General features: G+C 40.8%; 1 protein-coding gene across 1 annotated transcript in view; it reads left to right on the top strand.

Annotated features, from left to right (window-relative positions):
* Nucleotides 1-9,651: 9,651 nt before the first annotated feature.
* The window catches only part of HSD17B12 (hydroxysteroid 17-beta dehydrogenase 12), a 112,637-nt gene continuing 98,933 nt past the window's right edge, over nucleotides 9,652-23,355 (top strand). Inside the window, exon 1 of the mRNA XM_016197655.2 lies at nucleotides 9,652-9,891. Coding sequence (XP_016053141.2) covers nucleotides 9,732-9,891 — 160 coding nt within the window. The 5' untranslated portion in view covers nucleotides 9,652-9,731. The remainder of the gene's footprint in view (nucleotides 9,892-23,355) is intronic.

A 23,355-nucleotide genomic window follows, 5' to 3' on the forward strand; every position in this document is an offset into this window, starting at 1 on the left:
ACAAGACAGCTACATCATAAAGCCGTCATAACAAGTTTGGGAGTCATAGGAAACCTACCTGACAACACAGAGACAAACACGAAAGGGCAGACAAAATGGGAAGACCAAGAAAAATACACCAGATGAAAGAACAAGAGAAATGCCCAGAAAAAGAAATGAAGTGGAAGCAACCAAAATACCAGATACAGAGTTTAAAACAATGGTTATAAGGATGCTCAGGATCTTAGGGGAAATGCTAATTAAAGTCATGTTGAGATACAACATACCCACTAAATAAAAAAGGCTGACACTTCCAAGTGGTGGTGACGATATGGAGCAAAATGATATAGCCTCTTTGGAAAACTGTCAATTATAAACATTTACCATGTAATCCATAATGCCACTCAGTATTATTTACTCAAGGGAAATAAAAGCATACATCCATACAAAGACTCGTATGTGAATGTTTCATAGCTGCTTTGTTCATAATAGTGAAAGATTGGAAGCAATCCAAATGCTCATCAACTGAAGAAGGGATAATCAGATGGAGTGCTAAGCAATAAGCAGAGACAGCCTACCAGTACTCACACCAGGGACAAATTAAAGAAGCCAGACACAAAAACCACATACTGTATGATTCCATTCATATGCATTTCTAGAACAGGCAAAACTATAGTGATAGTAAGCAAAATCAGTGGTTATAATGGGGAAGAATCAGGGAGTGGATTGACTATAAAGAAGCATAGGAGGGAGATCCAAGATGGCGTTGGACTGAGTAGAAGCTGCACTGACACTCTCCCAGGACCAATCTGGATTACAACTAAAACATAGAAAAACCATCCTGAAAACCAACTGAAGACTAGCTAGAGAGCACCCTCATAACCAAGGCGGAAAAGTGGAGTGTGGAGAGCGGCTGACCTGGCCAGACCTCAGGCAGGAGCAAGGCTGTGCCCTGAAGACCCTGAGGGACTTTGTCCAGGGCAGAGGCAAAGCCTTGCCTGGATACAGGTTCCCCTGTCCATTGTGTAGGCTGACACGCTGGCTTGAGCAGAGCTATGCATGTGTAACATATCCTGCCAGAGGCTAGGATATGTAATCAGCTGAACAGCGTTCGGGTGCCAGCTTCCTGTACAGTAAGTTCAGAGCCTAACAAAGGAAATTCCCAAGATGTTGTTCTAGGCACAGCAGAACAATATGTTCTGAGAAATCTTGCTAAGGGATTGTTTTTGACCCTTCCAGCTACCCACAGATTATCCTTGAAGAATTGTTAACTTGATGTATATAATAAAGACGCTGAGCTTGCTTGGGGTCACTGTCTTTCCATCTGAGAGCAGTGTCCCACCTGGCCCAGCTTAAACTGTCCTATGTCTCTGTGTATTTTCTTAATCTCCTGTCGCTCCCTCTCAGGATCCCCCACTTCCCCATGCAGGTCTCGGCAGTGGAGACCACATAGAGACTGGAAGGAAGTGCTGACACAAGAGGGCTGCTGGGCTCCCACAGGCAGTAGCTGAAGGTTTGGAGGGTTATCTCAGCTGTGGGGGGTTTCCACTGAGGACTCTGGGGCCTAAACCCCAGGCTGGACTTGCCAGCCAAAAGCACCAGAACTGAGAAAGGTGCCCACATAACATCTGGCTGTGAAAAGCAGCTGGGTTTCTGTCTGCCAGGGAGAGGCAGCTGGAACTGCAGGAACCCTCTTTAAGAGCCAACACACAAAGTTTTGTGTGCAGCCATTCACGTTGTGCTCTGGCAGAGGGGGGCACAGAGTGGACTGGAGCTGTGTGGGGAGAGTCTGGGGTTGTGGGCTCTGGAGAGTGAGATCAGTGGACACCTATTTGGATTCCTGTGCAGAGTAATTCCCCCACACTGTGGAAGACATCTTTCTCAGGCAGAGAAACCACATGCTTAGGATGCAAAACAAGTCTCTACAAGTTCAAGAAGATTGAAATCATATCAAGCATCTTCTCAGACCACAGTGGCATGAAATTAGAAATCACAACAAAAACACTAAAACACATGGAGGCTAAATAGCATGTTTTTAAACAATGAATGGGTTACCAAAGAGATAAAGAAAGAAAGAAAAAACTTCCTGGAAACAAAAGAAAATGAACACACAACAACTCCAAATCTATGGGACACCATGAAAGCAGTCCTGAGAAGGAAGTACATAACACTACAAACCTACCTTAAAAAAACAAGAAAAACTTCTAATAGACTCTCTAACCCTACAACTTAAAGACTTAGAAAGAGAACAACAAGAAAAGCCCGGAGTAAGTAGAAGGAAGGAAATAATAAAGATTAGAGCAGAAATAAATGACATAGAGACTGAAAAAACAATATAAAAAATCAGTGAAACCAAGAGATGGTTCTTTGAAAAGATAAACAAGATTGATGAACCTTTAGCTAGGCTCACTAAGAAATAAAGAGAGAGGACCCAAATAAAATCAGAAACGAAAGAGGTGAAATAACAACTGACCCAACAGAAATACAAGGGATTGTAAGAAAATACTGTGAGCAACCATATGTCAATGAGCTGGACAACATGGGTGAAATGGACAAATTCCTAGAAGCATACAGTCTTCCACAGCTGAATCAGGAAGAATCAGAAAACCTTAATAGGTTGATAGCAACTAATGTAATTGAAGCAGTAATCAAAAAACTCCCAGCAAACAAAAGTCCAGGACAGATGGATTTATAGGCAAGTTTTACAAAATATTCAAAGAAGAATTAACACCTATTCTACTCAAACTATCCCAGAAAATTCAAGAGGAGTGAAAACTCCCAAACTCTTTTTATGAGGCCAGCATCATCCTAATCCCAAAACCAGATAAAGACACTACAAAGAAAAAGAATTATAGGCCAATATCCCTGATGAACATAGATGCTAAAATCCTCAACAAAATACTGGCACACTGGATCCAGCAATATGATAAAAAGATCATACACCACGACCAAGTGGGATTTATTCCGGGGATGCAAGGCTAGTATAACACCCGCAAATCAATAAATGTGATATATCACATAAACAAAATGAAGGACAAAAATCATATGACCATATCAATAGATGCAGGAAAAGTATTTGACAAAATCCAGCACACATTTTTTATAAAAATGCTCAGCAAAGTGGGAATAGAGGGTTCATCCCCCAACATAATAAAGTCCATATATAACAAACCCACATCCAGCATCATACTTAATGGCCAAAACTAAAACCATTTCCCCTAAGAACAGGAACAAGACAGGGGTGTCCACTTTCACCACTCCTATTCAACAGAGTACTGGAAGTCCTTGCCACAGCCATCAGACAGGAAGAAAACAAAACGCATCCAAATTGGAAAGGAGGAAGTAAAACTGTCATTTGCAGGTGACATGATATTGTACATAAAAATTCCTAAAGACTCCTCCAAGGTACTATTGGATTTGGTAAATGAATTTGGCAAGGTAGCTGGATACAAAATTAACATCCAGAAATCGATGGCATTTTTATATACTAACAATGAACTCTCAGAAAGAGAAACAAAAACACAATACCACTTACCATTGCAACTAAAAAAATAAGATACCTAGGAATAAACTTAACCAATGATGTAAAAGACCTGTACTCAGAAAACTACAGGACACTGAAAGTAGAAATAGAGGAAGATATAAACAAGTGGAAGAATATACCATGTTCATGGATTGGAAGAATTAATATTATTAAAATGTTCATATTACCCAAAGCAATCTATAGATTCAATGCAATCCCTGTTAAAACACTAACAGCATATTTCACTGAGTTAGAACAAATATTCGGGATTGAATAGCTGCAGCCATCTTGAGAAAGAAGAACATAGTGGGTGGGATCACTTTATGGGATATCAAACTGTACTACAAAGCCATTGTGATCAAAACATCCTGGTATTGGTACAACAACAGACACATAGATTAATGGAACAGAACAGAGACCCCAGAAATAGACCCACGCCATTATGGTCAGATAATATTTGACAAAGGAGGCAAGAGCACACAATGGAGTAAAGACAGTCTCTTCAATAAATGGTGCTGGGAAAATTGGACAGGTACTTGCAAAAAAATGAAACTAGACCACCAACTTACTCCATACACAAGAATAAATTCAAAATGTATAAAAGACTTAAATATACATCATGAAAGCATAAAATTCCTGGAAGAAAACGTAGGCAGTAAAGTCACAGACATCTCACACAGTGGAATTTTCACTGATACATCTCCTAGGGCAAGAGAAACAAAAGAAAAAATAAATAAATGGTGACTACAACATCAAATTTAAAAGCTGCTGACAGCAAAAGAAATAAGCCTCAAAATACAAAGGAAACCCACGGTCTGGGAAAACATATTTGCCAAGGATGTATCTGATAAGGGGCTAATTTCCAAAGTATACAAAGAACTCATACAACTCAACAAGAGGAAGACAAAAAAATCCAATTAAAATTTTGCAAAGGACCTGAATAGACACTTCTCCAAAGAGGACATACAGATGGCTAAGAGACATGAAAAAATGCTCAATGTCGCTAATCATCAGAGAGATACAAATTAAACCACAATGAGGTATCACTTCACACCTGTCAGAATGGCTACCATCAACAAATCAACAAATGACATGTGCTGGTGAGGATGTGGAGAAAGGGATACCCTGGTACACTGCTGGTAGGATTGCAGACTGGTGTAGCCACTGTGGAAAGCAGTATGGAGGTTCCTCAAAAAATTAAAAATTGAACTGCCTTTTGACCCAGTGATCCCACTTCTAGGAATATATCCTAAGAATCCGGAAAGACTAATCAGAAAGAATATATGCACCCCTATGTTCATAGCAGCGCAATTTACAATAGCTAAGATCTGGAAACAGCCCAAGTGCCCATCAGTAGAGGAGTAGATGAAAAAGCTGTGGTACAATTACACAAAGGAATACTACGCAGCTGTAAAGAAGAAGGATCTCGTACCCTTTGGGACAGTATGGATGGACCTAGAGAGTATTATGCTAAGTGAAATAAGCCAGGCAGAGAAAGATAAGCATCATATGATCTCACTTATATGTGGAATCTAAAGAACTTAATAAACTGATGAACAGAATAGATTCAATGACATGGAAGCATGGATCAGACTGACGAATCTCAGAGAAGGTGGAGGTGGGTGGGGAGAGACTAACCAAAGAATTTATATGCATATATGCATAACCCAAGGACACAGACAATAGTGTGGTGAGGGACTGGGGAGAGGGGTGGGGCAGGGTGGAAGGGGTCAATGGGGAGAAAAAGGGACATCTGTAATATTTTGAACAATAAAAAATCCCCCAAAAATTATTCTTAAATTTTCAGGTGGGGGATTGGTATTACAGTTAAATAGTATAATTTTAGAGGTACATGCTGAAGTATTTACAGATATAATAAAGGGAAAGGAGAAAAGAACTAGGCAAAAGTAATAGAAATTAAACTAGCTACAAATTCTGGGGAAAATACCTGGGTACAGATAGCAAATTCTGAGTCCATTGCTAAAGTAAACATTCAGGTGAAGAAAAGCTTCTGAAATTACCATATATTATTTACTTTAGGTTTGCTTATGTAACATTCCCACAGTTTTTAATTTTTTGTCCGGAAGTATGGTATTGCCCAAACATATATGTTTACAGGAGGGTCTATGAAATGTGAGCTTAACTCCTCTCATAAAAAAAGTAATAGAGTAGAGAGAGCCCTGGATTTTCAGTGCAGATGCCTTGGTTTTAGAACCAGGTCTAGTGCACCAGAGGATTCTTAAGCAATGGGGCGTTATTGTGATGTTTGCACGGGATAACATATGTGAAGTCACTTTGAAAATGAGAATGCAATATTGAAACATCATAAATGTTAATGTTCATTTCTATGGCAATATTGCTTGTTAAGGAAAGTAAGTATTAACTGTTTTGGAAACCACACAATTTGTAATGCCAAATATTTTTTCCTGTCGAATTGGCATGTTCCTCAAGGCACTATTATTTGTTTATCCCAGGACTGAACACCTTCTCAACTGAACTTAAAGGAGAGATCAAGTGCAGTATTTTGAGCCATGTTTAAATGAAGATGAAATAGAAGACTGACCTGGTAAAAACATGTAAGTTTTATTGTACAGCCAAATGAAGGATTCCGCTCTATTGTTCTAGTAGTCTTAAAAATTTATCATTTCTGTGTAATTCCCTAATTGTGGAATTTTCTTTCATTACATTGAACAACCCTGATTTCACCATGAAAATCTGATCTGAAAGTCAATTTACAGAAATATTGAAAATGAATGTAAAGATAAAGGGAACATTTGTTTACTAATATGATACAATGTTGTTCATTCTCATTTTTCCATGTTAAAGATCACTCTGAACTTTAAATCTTTTAAATAAATAAGAATGAAATCCAGTGTTGTGTCTGAGTGTTATTTGTGTAACAACCAAATATTTCTAGAGACTCTTCTCTCCCTTAACCATTTTTTTATGTTGCCTTCTTTGAGTAGTTCTTGAGACAGGATTTCATAACCACACCTTTTTAGTTGAAATCCCAATTCTGCCACCTACTGTCTAATGGTTTAAGCCTCAGTTTCCTCATCTTTAAAATGGGGATAAGAGTAGAACTTACTGATAGCGGACACAGGGGGTCCAAGGCCACCTGTCACTACTTGAGCCAAATTAAGCAGAGACAGGGTTGAATCACATGTGTTTATTCCATTATTGCTGGCAAAAATGGGAGAGCAGTTGGTCACTCTGGACATTCTGCTCTGACTCCTCTTGCCAGTTGGCTGATTATATACCAGTGAGGGAGAAGATAACTATGTGCAGTTGTGAACTGCAAGTGTAACAGGGAAAGGGGAGGGGAGGGGCTGCAGTCCGGCCTTCAGGAGCTCAAAGTCCGATAACCAGGTGGCTAATCTATGATGTTACAAACAGCACAGCCCGTTCCTGGGACCGGAGAATGGTCAGCATTCCTGAAGCAAACTCCCGGAGGGGTTCAGGGCCGGGGAACAGCAACCAAATCAAAGCGTGTCCTGTCCTTGGTCTGTTCTCAAAATGTATTTCTTTTCTGAGTGATGGACTTACGGAGGCATCTTATCATTTTACAGCCTTGTCTCATCCTCCAGTTTCCCAGGGTCTGTAAGAAAACTTCTTATCTATGGTTAGTAAGGTGAATGATTATTAAACGACTGCAGCTCTATTCTTATTACATGCCCTTTCCCACTATCACCTACTTCATCTAACACCATCTATCTGCCAGTTGTTTCTAAATACTTAAGTAATAATGTCCCATCTTACAGATGTAGAATTTGAATGTTTAGTAGCTAAATCTTCATAAAATCATACAGCTAATAAAAGGTGGAATCAGGATTTGGCCACAGATTTACCTGACACCAGAAGAAAGAGCTTTATGATATTGCTTTCTCTTTGGAAAGCTATTAATGTTTCATATTTGGTTAGTATGGCTTTGTCAATTTCTAGGAACCCTGGTCTATATGTTAAATTTTAGCACAGAATACTGCTAAGTAGGAGTAGGGCATCATTATAGGTTCTTATATGCATTATAGTTTTTAGTGGGTCATAAATTTTAACCAGAGACAAAGGATTGCTGTTCAATTCTAGAAATGTGTAACCATCTGAACCCATAAAGCTTAACTCTGCTTCATATCACTTCACTCTATGAAGTCACTATTTTTAGTTTGAGTCAATCAAATAGTTATTGCTAAAAGGAGGCTGAGGTGATTAGAATAAAATAATGCATTTTAAATAAAGATTATTCCTCTTAATTGCATGGGTAGTGCCCAAACTTTATAGAAAAAGAATGGATACCAAAAATGAGATGGTTTCAATCTTTAATATTTCTTTAATTAAAATAACACTTAATATGAGTTCTAACATCCATGGAAAGTCCATTTCTAAGGTAGCTGTCCTTATTAAAAAATTGAAAATCAATAATTTTTTATGCCTGTTTAATTTTATGCCAGATGCTATGGTATGTGCTAGAGGCACATATATTTTTTTAAAACCACAACAAAAGTATTTGTTGCTCTTTCCTCTCCTCTATCCCAATTATCCTTAGATCTCAGCTCAAATGCTACTTTCTCAGAAAGACCTTTCAGAGCAGTCTTTTCTCCCTTTACCCTCCTTCCTTAAGCCCTATTCTTTTCTTTATACTTATTATAATTTTTATTATGCAATTGGATGTCTGTCTCTCCCATTAGACTATTTTCATTTATTCACTCACCATTCATTCAAAAGGTCTTTATTGCGTACTTAGGAAGTTTCAGGTACTCTTAGGTGCACATCTTAAGTGGAGATACAATGGTGAACAAGGAGAGGTCACTGTTCTCAGGAACTTACATTCTATTGGGAAGATGGAGAAAAACCAAATAATTCGAAAGCACTTAGTGCTTTGGGAAAAACAAGTTAGGGCAAAAGAATAAGTGGTAATAGGGCAAAGGAGAGGAGACTATTTGGGATATTTATGTAGGGCAGTCAGAGAAAACCACTCTAAGGGGGAGGATGTTTGAGCAAAAACCTAAATAATATAAAGGAGTGCGCCTTGCTAAATAGAGGGCAAAGGTCCCAGGGAGAGGGAACAGAAAGTAGAACTGCTTTGAGACTGGACTGAACTTGACTTAAAGAAACTGCAAGAGGTGTGGCTGGAATCAAGTGAGCATAGGAGAGGAAACAAAAACTTGATGGGAGTTATGATAAGAGGGTAAGTGTGAAGCTTTTTATTGCATTACACAATTTCTTAAACTTACTTTATGGTCTCACTCCTCAGGAGCTTTGCTGACGTCGTTCCCATACTGCACACTTTTGTGCCCCCTCACAACTCACTTCCCTCCCCCAACAGCAACAACAACAAAAGAAATAAAAAAGGAAAGCACACGAAAAATCTCTATCAGACCCAGTTAAAACATGGAGCTCCTTCCCAAAACCAACTGCTCATCAAGCTGTGTTCCTATATCTGTCATTCATCGTACAGCTCTATGTCCTCGTGTATTAGTTACGTGTCTCCATGAAGCCATTTGCCTTGAACTCCAAGATTTTGGAAACTAAGGCCAAGCGCGGGAGGGAGGCCTGGGCTCGGAAGGCCCTCAATAAGGTGGTGCCACCGGCGCGAAGCTGTGCTGTGGGGAAGGCACGGAAACAGTAGATGCAAGACTTTATCTGGAAAAGCCCATGGGAAAAACAACAGCACATTTAACAACGATAAAGCACTTAATAAAGAGGCGGAAATACAACCATGGCTCCACGCCTACTTCTTACTACATACAACCTGCCCATTCACTAGCGGCTTCTCTGAGCCCACTCCCCCGTCCAACCCGAGCTCAGGCTGGGCCTGATTGGCCAATCGGAGGGCAGTCTTCCGCAATCGCCCCAGCAGCCAATGAGGGACCTGGGTTATTCGGTGGGGTGAGACTTTGAACTTTAGTTGAGACCCTGGGGGCGGGCCGAATCTTGATTGGCAGGTGATCAGCCTCCCTAGAACGGAAACCCCGCTCCGTGCGCGGGAGGTAGGGGATGTGGGTGGGAAGTGAAACTGGAGTTAGCCAATGGCTGACGCACTACGCGCAAAGGAAACAACAGATCGCCAAAGGCGGCACGGATATGGCGCTGTGGGCGGGGTTTAGGCAAATACTGTGTCGGAGCAGCTCCTTATTAGGCTCGTCCTCACCGTCACGGCCGGCTCTTCTTCCAGGATTCATTCATTAGTTTTTTTTTTTCCATTCACGAGGGTTGTAAGGCCTGGTTGAAAGCCATGGAGAGCGCTCTCCCTGCGGCCTGCTTCCTGTACTGGGTGGGCGCCGGCACCGTGGCCTACCTGGCCCTACGCATCTCGTACTCGCTCTTCACGGCCCTTCAGGTCTGGGGCTTAGGTCACGAGCCTGGGGTTGGACCGGGGCTCGGTGAATGGGCAGGTGAGTTGGGCGGAGTGCCGCCCTCGTCCTCGGCCCTGCGGCGGCCCGCGCGGTCGCGGCGCGGCCTGGCCGGCGCTGCCCAGTGCCGGGCCCGGCGCGTGGCCTTCCCTTCCCGGCTCCCCTCCCTCCTGAGACGCCGGCGTCCTGCGTGCACGCGCGGCCCCGTAGCCGTCTCGGGCGCGCCTAGACCTGTGGAGCTTCTAAGCGCTAAATACGTTCCTGGCGAAACTCAGCGGCTCTGAAGTGCCGCTCGGTAGGTGAGGAGGAAATCTGGACCGAACTCTCAGGGGCTTGTCATTTAAGCCATTCCGGGTTCACGGCCCCGAGTCAGTCCGGCTCCTTGCTGCCTTTTCAGCTGCACTCGACCCACCTTGTTTCGTCCCCTATGAGTGTTTTAATGATAAAGTTTTTCGTTTGATTTGAACACAGGCCCAGTGCTAAGGATGTAAAACATTCTTTTGACTTTTTTTTTGGCGGGGTGGGGTGGGGTTGAGAGCTGGAGGAAGAGAATCTGCGAAGTCTTTCTGCTCCTCGGACCCACTTCCTTGGATTCGGCCAATTTCACGTAAATTACAAAAAAAAGAAAAAAAAAGAAATCCTCGCTAAACTTTAGTTCTGGAGTCTAAAAAGTAGTAAGAACTATTGCTTCTGCAAAAACGGTAACTCTCCATGTAGAAATCAGAAACACTTTTTTGCAGAAGGACATTTGTAGGAAAGAGTATTCTCACAAAGAGCGAGCTAAACAAAGGGATCTTGTTCCATCCAGTCGGAGGGTTTTTTAAAATGGAAGAGAAAGGTCAGATTGGAGAAGTTGAGTGTATTACCTGCAGGAAAGTTTTGCGCTTGCTTTTTTTCTTTTTCTGCTTCTTTTGTTTCTTATCTTTCCTGTATTTTTCGTTTCTTTTAGGTTTGTTTTTTAACCAAGTGATATGCTGTGGTCATTCCCGGATGCGATTATTTATTCTGTCGTTTTATAATTGAATGGTCACTTCACCAAGCATTTTATTGAATTCTGGGGTGTTCAGGGGTTGCTTTCAGAGTAGACTCATGTAAGGTACACAAATAATATTACTCCATATTCTTTATCATTCAAAAACATTTAAATATCCTTTTGGGGCAGCAACATGAAGAAAACATTTTAAGTAGGAATGGACATGTAAGAGCTTTGTCCATTATGTGAAGCAGCTATTAACATTATTGTACTCATTTTTAAAAATTACTTACTGTTGTTTTAATAGTCTTTGAAAAAGCAGGTGAATTGCTCGACTTGATTATAATCAGGATTATAATTTCACAGTTGGCTTGTCCAAGTTCTTGGTTGTGCGGTTTGGAGAACTTGATCGTGAACTTCTGAAATAGTTACACGAGACTCCAGCGTCTTAAGAAATCATATATCAAGAAGAAGTTCTGTAATTTGTAAGCAAAGACTAATGTTAATAGCTTTAAAAATATATGTCTAAAATTGGCCATCGTGGCTGATAACTCAGATGGTCTAAGTCATCTATATGGATCCATAGTAAAAGTCAAGTGATGCCACATTATCATTTCACAAGTAATATTTGTATTGAAAAGATCCCAGAGGAAGGATTTTCAATAAATTAAGAGAACTGTCTAAAAGATTTAGAAATGAAATTTGAACTAGAATACTGGAATATGGCAGAGAGGATCATAGTGCCCTAAAGTGAAATACTGTTGAGTTTAATTACCCGGGATTATTGGAAAATCTTTTTTAAGTACTTAAACAGAAGTGATCAAGTTATTTGTAACATTACTTATAAGCGGTGGCCTGGATCTTAACATACTTCCTTTATCTCTCCAAATTCAGTGGATCTTTATTTAAAACAGAGGTGCAGTATTGCATGCATTTTTTTTTTTTTTATCTTCACCTGAGGATATTTTTTCCACTGCTTTTCAGAGAGAGTGAAGGGGAAGGGAGGGAGAGAAACATTGAGGTGAGAGAGACACATCAACTGGTTGGTTCCCGTATGTACGTGCCACGACTGGGGCCAGGGATTGAGCCTGCAACTGAGGTACGTGCCCTTGGCCGGAATAGAATCTGGGACCCTTCAGCCTGCGGGCAAACGCTCTAACCACCGAACCAAACCAGCTAGGGTCATAGATTATCTTTAATCTCTCTTTGAGCTGTGCTGCATTATTCCCAGTGTACAGAGGAGGAAATGGAGACAAGTTAATGACATCCCTTGTCTGCAGTTTCATAGCTAATGAGTTGTAGAATCAGGATTTGAAACCAAGTTGTCCATTCTGCACCATCTACATGCTGTGTGTGTTGATGATTAGTTTACAGATTGCCTAGTATGTGGGGGTGGATTCCTTTATACCTTAGGAACTTTATTGCTTTTTGACTGAAGGCACACTTTCAAGTTTGCACATGCTTCATATTTCTGCAAGCATTGCAAAATAGGTAGCATGTTTTAGAATCAAGTAGGTCAGGATTTTCTTCAGATTTGCAACCATGAGTCTTGCTGCTGCCTGAGAAAACATTGAAAAGGTATTCATAAGAAAGCAAAGGTTTGACTGTTGTCAGTATGGCTGGACCTGACCTTAATGATATTTTCTGTTTATCACTCGCATTCTCAAATGGATTTAGCGACTTTTTGGAGGTCCAGCATGGTAAATGTAACGTGTTTCATGTTGACAGGAAAGTAGTATACCTGTTTTTGCTAGTGAGCTGATGTTGATCACAGTAGTGGTTTGAGTTTTTTAAAAAGCTGTCCTCCCCCCCAACCACCAAAAAAAGGCAGGACAGGTAGAGGAGGGCAGAGAAACAAATAGACTTAGTCATAAAAATTCTGAAAGATATTTCATTCTGTACTTCATCTCTGAAAAGAGTCCATGGGCCTAAATGGTACGAGCTTTCCAGATTGGAGTTAGCAGGGCACCCTTAAAGCACTAGTGCTAGAACTGTGTAAGAAGCACCAGATGCAGCTGGAGAATCAGACCTAAAAGCATGTCTTGCCTGGCCGGAGTGGCTCAGTTGGTTGCTGGTTTGATTCCCAGTCAGAGTGCATACCTGGGTTGCAGGTTCGATCCCCAGTTGGGGCATGTGCAGAGGGCAGCCGATGGATTTTTCTCTCTTTCTCTCCCCCCCTTTTCTCTTTCTCTCTCTCTCTCCCTTGCCTTGCCCTCTCTAAGTATGCCCTCTGGTGAGTATTAAAAAAAATAAAAGCATGTCTTGTCCCTACTTGGAGAAAAAAAAGAGGAAGGTTTCCTGGAATTAGAAATTCAGCCTCTGTACTCTGAACTAAAATATATTCCCCCTCCCCCCCCCAGTCCCCATTACACCCTCCCCCCCCTTCTGTCCATCTCCTTCCTTTCGTGCAATGTTAAGTTTCCTATTTGGAAGTCAAACTTGATGCCTTGGAGACTCAAATCTAGACGTGAATGATAGGTCCTCTACTTACTAGCAGTGTAACACTGAGTCAGGTAGTAAATATCTCCTAGCCTCCCTTTCCTCATCTGCAAGATAGAGATAATACTGGTGCCTATTTCATAGGATTGTTGCGAAGGGTAAATGAGAAAAATGAGAATACTTATTTTATGTAAAACAGTACAGTCCCTGGCACATAAATGCTTAATAACTTACTTATTATATATTATAATATATATGTCAACCATTGGTAATTGGTGCCAATTCAATGCCAACAGGAATCCCCAATTTGGGGTGTGGTGAACGAGGATACTATTCAGTGCAAACATCTCCGTTGTGACACTGAGTTGCAAAACCGCATGGCTGTAAGACAGCTCAATAGTGTTATAGCTCATTTATGAAACAGCATGGCTGTGAGGTGGCCCTGTGGGGAGGTGGCCCTAGGGTGAGACCCGTCTCCTGCCAGATGTCTTTGGTCTTTGGTGTTTCAGTTCCAGCTAGGGAGGAAACAGTCTTTACCCTTTGCTGGGAAAGGGAACGTGTACTCTGAGGGCCAGAGTGGAGCTGACTTACATAGAGAGAAATCCCCACACTTGGTCCCTGATTGGCCCATCTTTATGCAAATAAGGGCTCCAAAGCTTCACAGTTTGATTGGTCCAAAAAGCACTGTACTGATTGGTTAGACTGGAGCTGCTCCGATTGGTTGGTGAGGGTGCTAATGAGGCTATGGGTACCAGCTCTAACTGGACTGGGAAAGTCTCAGACCTGTTGCTTGAAATATAGTAACAGGAACTCCTTTAAAAGGATTGGCTCACACAGCAGGGACAGTGCAGGCTGTTCAGTGCCAGTAGCAGGCAGTTTAGTGCAGCCTTCTCTTTAACGTGCAGCTTGAATGAGAGGCCCCTCTTTAGCAGTGGCTGCTGTGCTCTTTGTAAATTTGAGCCTCTTTAGCCACCAGGGGGTCTTCTTGGTAGGTATCTTCTTTCTTGGGGTCAATAATATATTTATTATATATCTATATGTATTAAATGTATTTATAAATGATAAATTATATATCAGTAATATTATTAGTCTTAGTAGCATTATACAGTAATCACTTGAGCCAATTGACAAGGTAAGACTTAGTAAGAAAAAGTTAATATCTGGGTGACTGCATGTTCAGAAAACAGGTTACCATTGCTACTGCAACTGAGAGTGTTGAGCTTCAGTACTAATTCTTTTCATTTGTTTTGGTTGGTGGAATTGAGGATAATTTGTTTCTTTTAGTTTTAGGGAAAAAAATGTTGAAAGATGTAGATAAATGATATTTATAAGTTCAGAATACATGGGTGAGTGTATTTGAATAGATTAGTTCCAGTGCCATTAAATGTTATTTATATAGAAAGATAAGTTAAAAAAATGTTTTTAAATAGTGTGTTAATTTGTTTGGGCTGCTGTAACAAAATTAATATAGACTAGATGGCTTAGACAATAAACATTTATTTCTCACTGTTCTGGAAGCTAGAAAGTCCAAAGTGCTGGCACATTGAGTGTCTGGTGAGGGACTGCTTCCTGGTTCATAGAGGATTGTCTTCTCTCTGTGTCCTTACATGAAAGAAAGGGCCAGGGAACTCTCTGGGGCCTCTTTTATAAGGACACTAATCCCATTCATTAGGATTCTACCCTCATGACCTAAATACCTCCTAAAGGTCCCATCTTCTAATACCATCACATTGGGGGGTAAGATTTCAACATATAAATTTTGTCTGTAGAAAATGAATTCAGTCTATAGCATAGTGGATCCTTTATTTCTCTTCTCATCTTTAGTAAAAATAAAAATGTAGCAATTTGCATTTTTGTCTTCTGGAACGAATTGGATTTAAGGCTGGGAGGCAGGGTGTGAAAAGCCTTCACTGTGCTTGGTGGAGAGTATGATATGACACGATCCACTTGTCTGTCAAAAATACTGTTGAGTGCTGATCATGGACCTTAAAATAGACCAGTGGGATGGCAAATGATAATCAAACGAACAAACGGTATCCCCAACTACAGATTAATGGCACTGGATTGCCAAGGAAATACTGTACTGTTTTAGTATATGCTTCTCAAGGAGGCCAGGAAAGGACAGTATCTTTTAGTCAGTTAGATGCCAGTTTTAAAGTTCCCTTAACATTCCTTGTGAGTAGAAAACTCATTCCCCAGATTGGTTTTACTGTAATGACTGACATTAACGGCTCACCACCAAGCTAACTTCCAGTAGAAATATTGCCAGGCTTGCTTTAATGATAGCTGAGACTCCAGTCTTGTCACATTAAACAGAGCTAATACAGTAAATAAGCTCTCCTAATCTTCCCCATTCAGTCTCATAATTCTGCTGTGGAACAGGGAGCTGCTGCTTATCTGTGTGTTCCAATACCTATCACTGCCTGTCACGTGAAAGGAGGTGATGATCTCTTTACAGATAATGTGAAAAAAACAGCAGGTTAGACAACGATGTTCACATATTATGAATTAGAGGCTGAATTAATGACATTTTACTGTAATGATGACATCTTAATTGACAAAGTGCTTCTGCAAGTATTCTCAAAGGGTTTCCGCAACAACCTGGTGAAGCAGGTTAGGATTGGTTTTGTTATTTCCACATATATACCAGGACCAGTGACTGGTATAAAGGTTGCACAGCCAGTAAATGGCAGAAAAAATTGAATCTGGGTTTTCTGACTCCAGGCTCCCTGTTCTTTCCAATTTCCTGCCAAAGGTCCTGATAAGGATGATTTTGAGGTAATTTGGAATATCTGTCCAGCTTATAACTTGGAGAGTTCCTCAAATGTTGTCTGAAAGTGAAAGGTCTATTTATGTCCTGGCAATATCCAAACTCAGGTGGATCATGAGAATCAATTGGATGTACTTGTTAAAATATAAGTCTAGCCCCGGCCAGGCATGGCTCAGCGGTTGAGCATCGACCTGGGATCCAGCAGATCGCAGTTCGATTCCCAGTTAGGGCACATGCCCGGGTTACAGGCTTGATCACCAGCAGGGGGCATGCAGGAGGCAGCCGATCAATGACTGTCATCATTGATGTTTCTCTCTCTCTCTCCCTCTCCTTTCCTCTCTCTGAAATCAATAGACATATTTTATATATATATATATATATATATATATATATATATATGTCTAGTCTGGCTGGTATGGTTCAGTGGTTGAGTGTCATGCACCAAGAGGTTGCTCGTTGGATTTCTAGGCAGGGCACATGCCAGGGTTTTGGGCTTGATTCCCAATAGGGGGCGTGTGGGAGATAGCCAATCAATGTTGCTATTTCTCATCAATGTTTCTCTCTCCCTCTCCCTTCCTCTCTCTAAAAAATCAATGAAAATATTAAAAAAATATATAAGTCTAGGACTTCACCACAGACCTAGTAAATCAAAACCTCTAAGAAAAGAACATGGAAAAGTGTATTTTTAACAAATAAGGTAATTCTTAATATCGTGCAGTTTGAAAAACACTGGACTAAGGTCAAGCTAGCCCTAGAAGTAGTCAGTGGGTTATACATGCAGGCTTTTTAACTGGATCTCTATTCTCAGTACCAGAGCTTGGTTTATAATAGTGTTAAAACTTCCAGTGATTTCTGTATTAAATATTTACTTATAATTTTGACAGTTACATAGAGATTCTATTTTAGACTAGTTCTGTGTTTGTGCATTTGAAATAGATTAGGAAAAAAAAGAAAACTTGGAACTTCAGCATGTTTCTATGCGATGAGAACCATAAGCAGCACATCCAGTATTTCCCAGTCTTTACTAATTGGAGATTGGGAGTGAGAGTAGGGGAGTGAATAAGTGGTTTTTGGTAGATTCAAATAACAAGTTTTAATTTGCTTTTGGTTTAAGTGGACCATAAACTTTATTTTTTACACTTAGAGAAAATAAAGTTTTAAGTCTGCTTTCTTTATAGGTGGATTAAAGAAAATTATCTTTATTGTGAAATTAATGTGATATTTATTGATGATGATTCTTAAAGAGCCAATAGACTAAACGAGAATGTTCTAATTAGTTTTTTCCTTAAGTTTTGTTTTTTTAAAAAATCCTCTAAATGATGAGGAAGAAGGAAATGGGCTTAAGTTTAACCAGAAGGAATTTAGATTTTAGCTGGCCATCATGATGATCTTTGTAGTGATTAAATGGTGGAATTGGCCATTCATTCGGCAGGTGAATGCTCATGATGCGCCCACTGCGTTCCTGATTCAGCACTGAGTGTGGGAATACAGAGGTGAGCAAGAAAGCCATGTTCCCTTCCTCCACTGGGCCAGCAGAGGACGCAGATCGTTACACAAGCAGCTCCAGAAAGTGTAGCAGGAGCCACCTTTGGTGTCACTAACCGAGGCGGCGGGCTTCGAGTAGGTTTTCTGATAGAAGTTACATTTAATCCAACGTGTGGAAGAGAAGTAGTGGAAGGAAGAAGATGATGATATTCATAGTGCTAATGAGATACAGTGTTTATTAAAAAGGTTACCATGGCCCGGCCGGGCGTGGCTCAGCGGTTGAGTGTCAACCTAGGATCCAGGCAATCGGGGTTCGATTCCCAGTCAGGGCACATGCCCGGGTTGCGGGCTCGATCAATGACTCTCTCATCATTGATGTTTCCTCTCTCTCTCTCTCCCTCTCCTTTCCTCTCTTTGAAATCAATAAAGATATATTTAAAAAAAAAAAAAAAAAAAGGTTACCATGTACCAGATCCTTTTCTAATTACCGAAATGAATTCATTTATTCCTCACATAATCCAGTAAGGTAGGTCCTATTAATATCCCCAGTTGCTGAAAGAAAGCCCTTTGCCCAAACTCACATACTAGTAAATGGAGGAGCACCTAGAATTTGAGTGCCTGTTGAGCATTCTGCACACTGCATTGATGAATTAGAGGTGGGTAGGTGAGGGGGGTTGGAGGGCAGAATATTTTCAGCAGAGGAAACACTTTAGGTGAGGACCTTGAGGCAAGTGAGAGCATCCAGGAACTTTGGGCTGGGAGTCCTTGGGAGGAGAGAGGCGAGAGATAAGACTAGAGTCCAGTCACAAAGGACCTTGAGGCTACAGTGAGGGTTTTGTTTATCCTAAGGGCAGTGGGAAGTTGAAAGAGTTTTAAGCAGTAGATGTCATGATCAAGTTTATATTTTGGACAGTTTATCTGGCACTTTGGAGAATGGACGTGGATCCCTCCAAACCAGGAGACAGGGAGAACAGGAGACCTCTGGTGGTGGTGAGCCAAGCATTGGGTGATGGTGGCTTAATTAAGGTAACGGGGATGGGGACTGGGCAAGGGGGTCCGATGAGAGAGAGGAGGTGGAAGTACTGAGCCCTCATCATGAATAGATTGTGCAGGTGACGGAGTCACAAGGTCAAGGACCGTGAGTTGCGGGTAGATGCTGGCACTTGTCACTGACATTGGAAAAACAAAGAGAAGGAGCGAGCTTTGGGAGGAGATAAAGAGGTTGATTTCTGACAGGGTCTGTGTGAATGTCAGGCAGCCTTACCTCACATTAGCACCAGGCTGAGCCTAACGGTCAAGTTCCTCACTGGAGTCCTTTGGTTCAGCTATCGTTTATAGTGGTCATAAATCATATGCTGTATTATATGGTCTGTAGAAAAGTTGGGAGCCTCAGCATGCACTCTTTTAGGAAAGGGAGAAGAGTATTGAATGGTTTGAGTGTATCCCGTGTAGCACTTTGTACCTTCATTTGGTAAATGTTTGCTATTTCCTTTTTAGGCAGAGAAGTAGTGAAGTAATGTGGGTGGTTAGAAGACCTGAGTTCATATTCCACCTTCCCACCTTTGACATTTATTAGCTGTGGAATTTTTGGTCAGCCAAAAATTCTGTTTATTTGATCTATCAAAATGTCTAAAAATACTCACTTTGTCTTCAGAGATGTTAAGAGTCTCTGAGTAGTCTTTGGAAGCACTGTAGAAAGCACAAAGCGTTATACACAAATGAAACATTGGGCCTTTTCCCCCTTCCGTTCTCAGTCAGAGGCCTAGAAATAGAATTGCCCTGTGAGTTGATCAAATCCTTTGTGTGAGGTTCAAATTGCTTCAGAGGTTTATTTTGGGATCTGTTGCAACTTTGTCGTGATCAACACCTAAGTTTCTTTTGATGTGATTATCTAATATGTCACTTTTAGAATGTATCTAAAACAGATTTTTTTTTTACAACTTTGTTAATGTAAGCTGGCTTCTGAATTAAAAGTTAAACTTATTTAACCACGAATTGTGTTAGTTTGAAAGAAAGAACTTAAGCTTCAACTTTATTTTTAACATATACAAAAACTATGGTTGCGTATAATGGTAAGGATATAGTTAAATTATTGGTAGTGATGTGTCATTTCAACTGTGATATAATTGGAAGACTTTCAAGCCAGACATAAAGGAGGGAAACATAGAGATAGAAACATAAGGAGGGAGACAGGGAAGGGAACTCAGACAATAAAGGGGCCATTATCAAGCACCGTGGTCAACTGGATTCTGATCCCACTGCAGAACTCTAGAGCTATGCAGAATTTAAGTTTCAGAGTTATTTCACTTGAAGGGTCAGGATGCTCAGGAATTGATACACCAACAGCTGTTGGTGGGGAGGAACATTAATTTGATAGCACTTCTACCCACTGTGTGCTTGGGTGTTGCTGGTTTCAGCTACCAGAGAAAATCTCTGGGCCAAGAGATGTAGTTGGAATGTCCTCCCCAATGGTATGGCCAAAGTGGATATGGATGGGGCACCACCGGCTTAGTTGTAATTCCCATCACAATATTTGCCTTTGGCTTCATTTTATTTAAAGAAAGCAACAAAATAAGGCCAAGGAAAAGGTATAGAAGGAGTTAATTTCTGGAGGTATTCAAAGAAATAGTAGATTTGAGGCATAAATTGATATATGTTATAATCTTTCATTGTGGGTAAAGGTCTTGCCATTTCTTAGGGTGGATTGGTCTAATTCTGACTATTTTAACATTTTTTTTATAACTACACATGATTAGTGAATGGACCTTGCAGGTTTATTGTATTAAAAGTATAAATTAATCTCTTCGTCTTCATAATTGAATTCTGATGTACTGAATGGGAGATTTTTAACTCATTGCCATTTCTGCCCCCTTTTTGGTATTTTTCCCTCATATCAGGCATTTGACATATATCTTGGGTAGCTAAGGATAAGGTATATCAGGGAAGCTGTATCATCTATTCTTTTTTTTTCTTTTTCTTTTTTTTAAAAATATCTTGATTTCAGAGAGAGGAAGGGAGGGAGAAGCATCAACGATGAGAGTCCTCGTTGATTGGCTGCCTCTCGCATGCCCCCGACTGGGGGTCGAGCCCGCAACCCGGGCATGTGCCGTGACTGGGAATTGAACCTCGATCTCCCGGATCCTAAGTCGATGCTCAGCTGCTGAGCCATGCCCGGCCGGGCATGTATCATCTATTCTTGAGCTCTCTCCATACTCCCATAATTTTTCTTTTTTTAAAATTGACTCCACAAACATTCGATTACCTTGCCGTGCCAGGTACTTTGTAGTGTGCTGGGGTGTCGCAGTGAACAGAACGGGCGGCCTTGGCTCTCACAGCTTTCATTTTACTGGGGAAGGATGGACGATAAGCGAACCGATATTGGCTAAGTCTGGTGGTGAGATGCACTAAGAAGACGAATGAAGCAAGGTGGGTGCTGGAGAGCAGCAGAGGGAGAGGACAGGACATTTTCCTCCTGCTGCCTCGCTGGGCTGGCAGGGCAGGGTCTTCTCATGAGGTGCCCTTTAAACTCAGACCCGACTGCAATCTCCTCTCTCCGCTCCAACCACACTGGCCTCCTTGCTGTTCCTTGTGCATCTACAGCACAAACTTTGTACTAACTTACCCTTCTGCCTAGAATGCTCTTCTTGTGGATAGCCCTGATTTAAATACATAGAGAAAAGGAGTGGGAGCGACAACTGGGTTATCAGGCAGATGGAATTATTTCTTAGGACCGCAGAGGATGGTCTGGCTGCCATTGAATTATGTAGAAGACCCTAGCCTGGACTTTTGGGTTTCTTTGGTGAATCGCTTAAAATACCATGAATAATTTGTTTAAATATACTTGTTTAGATGATCTTTTTGAAGGTGTAATCCCACCCAAGTTATTTTACCACATTTTCTACTTAAAAAATATTAACTTGGTCTATAACAAAAAACTGAGTTATGATATTTTGTCAGTTGATCTAATAAGGCATGATGTCCTGGGTAATATCCATATAGAGGTGTCCTCCATCACATTACTTTCAATACAATAAAAGCTTAGAAAGCTTACTGATAAGTTGAAGCCTAGTAGTTTTATTCAAAAGCAAGTTTTAAAACGAGATTATTGTTTTATAAGCTCCCTGAAAACTAAGTTTATTGACTTTATCTGGAAGTGCAGTATTTATGTGTCTCTTTGCTAATCTTTTTCCTAAACATACTGAACACATTTTGCACTACACCTTAAGATTGTTTAGGTTTATAAAAAGGCAGCTATGAATGAATTGCTGAATAGCATTCCCTGTTGGCTTATCTCTAAAATGATAATGCAAAAACTAGAAAATAAAGATAAACTACTTTTGCTGAGCATAATTTATGTCATTGCAAAAGAACTGAGTAATTCGACACCACATTCTCATGGAAATGCCTTGTGGGGACTGTGGTAAGGGTGAATTTCTGTTTGCACTCCCACTTTAAGTTACTGTGTACCTAAAGTGGGTCATTTCCATCATTAAAAAAAAATCAGTCTTAGCTTTCCACCTCATCTTTTATTTATCCTTTATAGATAGTGATGTTTGGAACACATTTTTTTTTGTCTTAGCTCTTAGCCAGTTAGTGATTATCTTCAGTGATTTTCGAGGAGAACAGACAGGTGAAACTGAGAAATATTACTGAAACATCCTTTATGATAGCAGCTTCCCCCTCCTTTCTCGCCCACACTTTTTCTGGAACTGGAGAACAGACCAAATTAGGTTTCACCAAATTTTCCTTTAGCTAACTGTGCCCTCCAGTGGAGAAAACACAGGCAGGGCAGTGAAATAGCCCAGGTAATAAGCAGCAGAGAGGACAGGATGTTTCACATCCAGGTAAGATCCAAGCTGTGGGACTATTTTCTCTGTAAAAGAAAGAGCTCGTTTCACCCCTCATAACTAGGAACGTTAGGCATAAGCCCTCCTCTTTATGAGTTTGTTGAAAACCCGAAGAGGGATTATTAGCAGTGCTTTGACTTAATTGCCTTTAACAAAGTATTTGATGCAACGCTGTGCTGCTTTTGCCCCCTTCTTAATGACGTATTCAGTTATGAAACATTAGGTAAATCTAGTAAGAGGAGAGTTGGGAGTAATTGGATTTTTCCCCTAGAGTGAACTCAGATGATGACTTTATCTTTTTTAATTTTTGAAGAGACAAAAGAAAACCCCACAATAATTTAGCGGATGTAAACAAGAGACATTTTGCTGCTACACCCATGCAAATTTAAAGCACTCAGAAAACTGTGAGTAGAAATTTTCTGAATAGAAAGGGCTGCTGTCTTGTGCTCTGATTGCTGGCCTGACTGTGGCCTCTTGGTGAGCACGGGGGCCTCCTCTGTGGGAACGGTGGCTGCATGTGCCTGAGCCCCTGAGCATTGCAGAGGCTCCTGCTCAGGACATAGCTGGTGAGCTCCCAGCTCCGGCTGGGGAGTGGAGCCAGGGGTCCAGGGTCAGGGGCCCTCTGTGTCTGCCTTCCAGGGAGGGAGAGCTGGGACCCAGCTGAAGGGGAGACATAAAAGGAGATTTGCTAGTAGTTTTTGTGTTGGTGGAAATTTGCAGGTAAGTTTCACTACAAAAATTTAGTGGGCGGTATCTGAGAAATGGTATACACAGGCTTCCTTTTTCTTGACTCTTACAAAAACCCGTCCAACTGTCCTTACAGTGAATTGTCAATTTGAAATTTTCTACATATTCAAGAAATACAAGCTTGCTTCTATATCTTCTTTTAATGGAGTATATTATGCAAACTTTTTTACATTTAGAGTGATTCTTAAAATTTAGGCATATGGAAGACAATTAAAAATAAAAATACGTGACTTAGAAAACCTTAA

The sequence above is a fragment of the Miniopterus natalensis genome, chromosome 11 (assembly GCF_054644295.1).
Source record: "Miniopterus natalensis isolate mMinNat1 chromosome 11, mMinNat1.hap1, whole genome shotgun sequence".
In the NCBI taxonomy this organism is placed as follows: Eukaryota; Metazoa; Chordata; class Mammalia; order Chiroptera; family Miniopteridae; genus Miniopterus; species Miniopterus natalensis.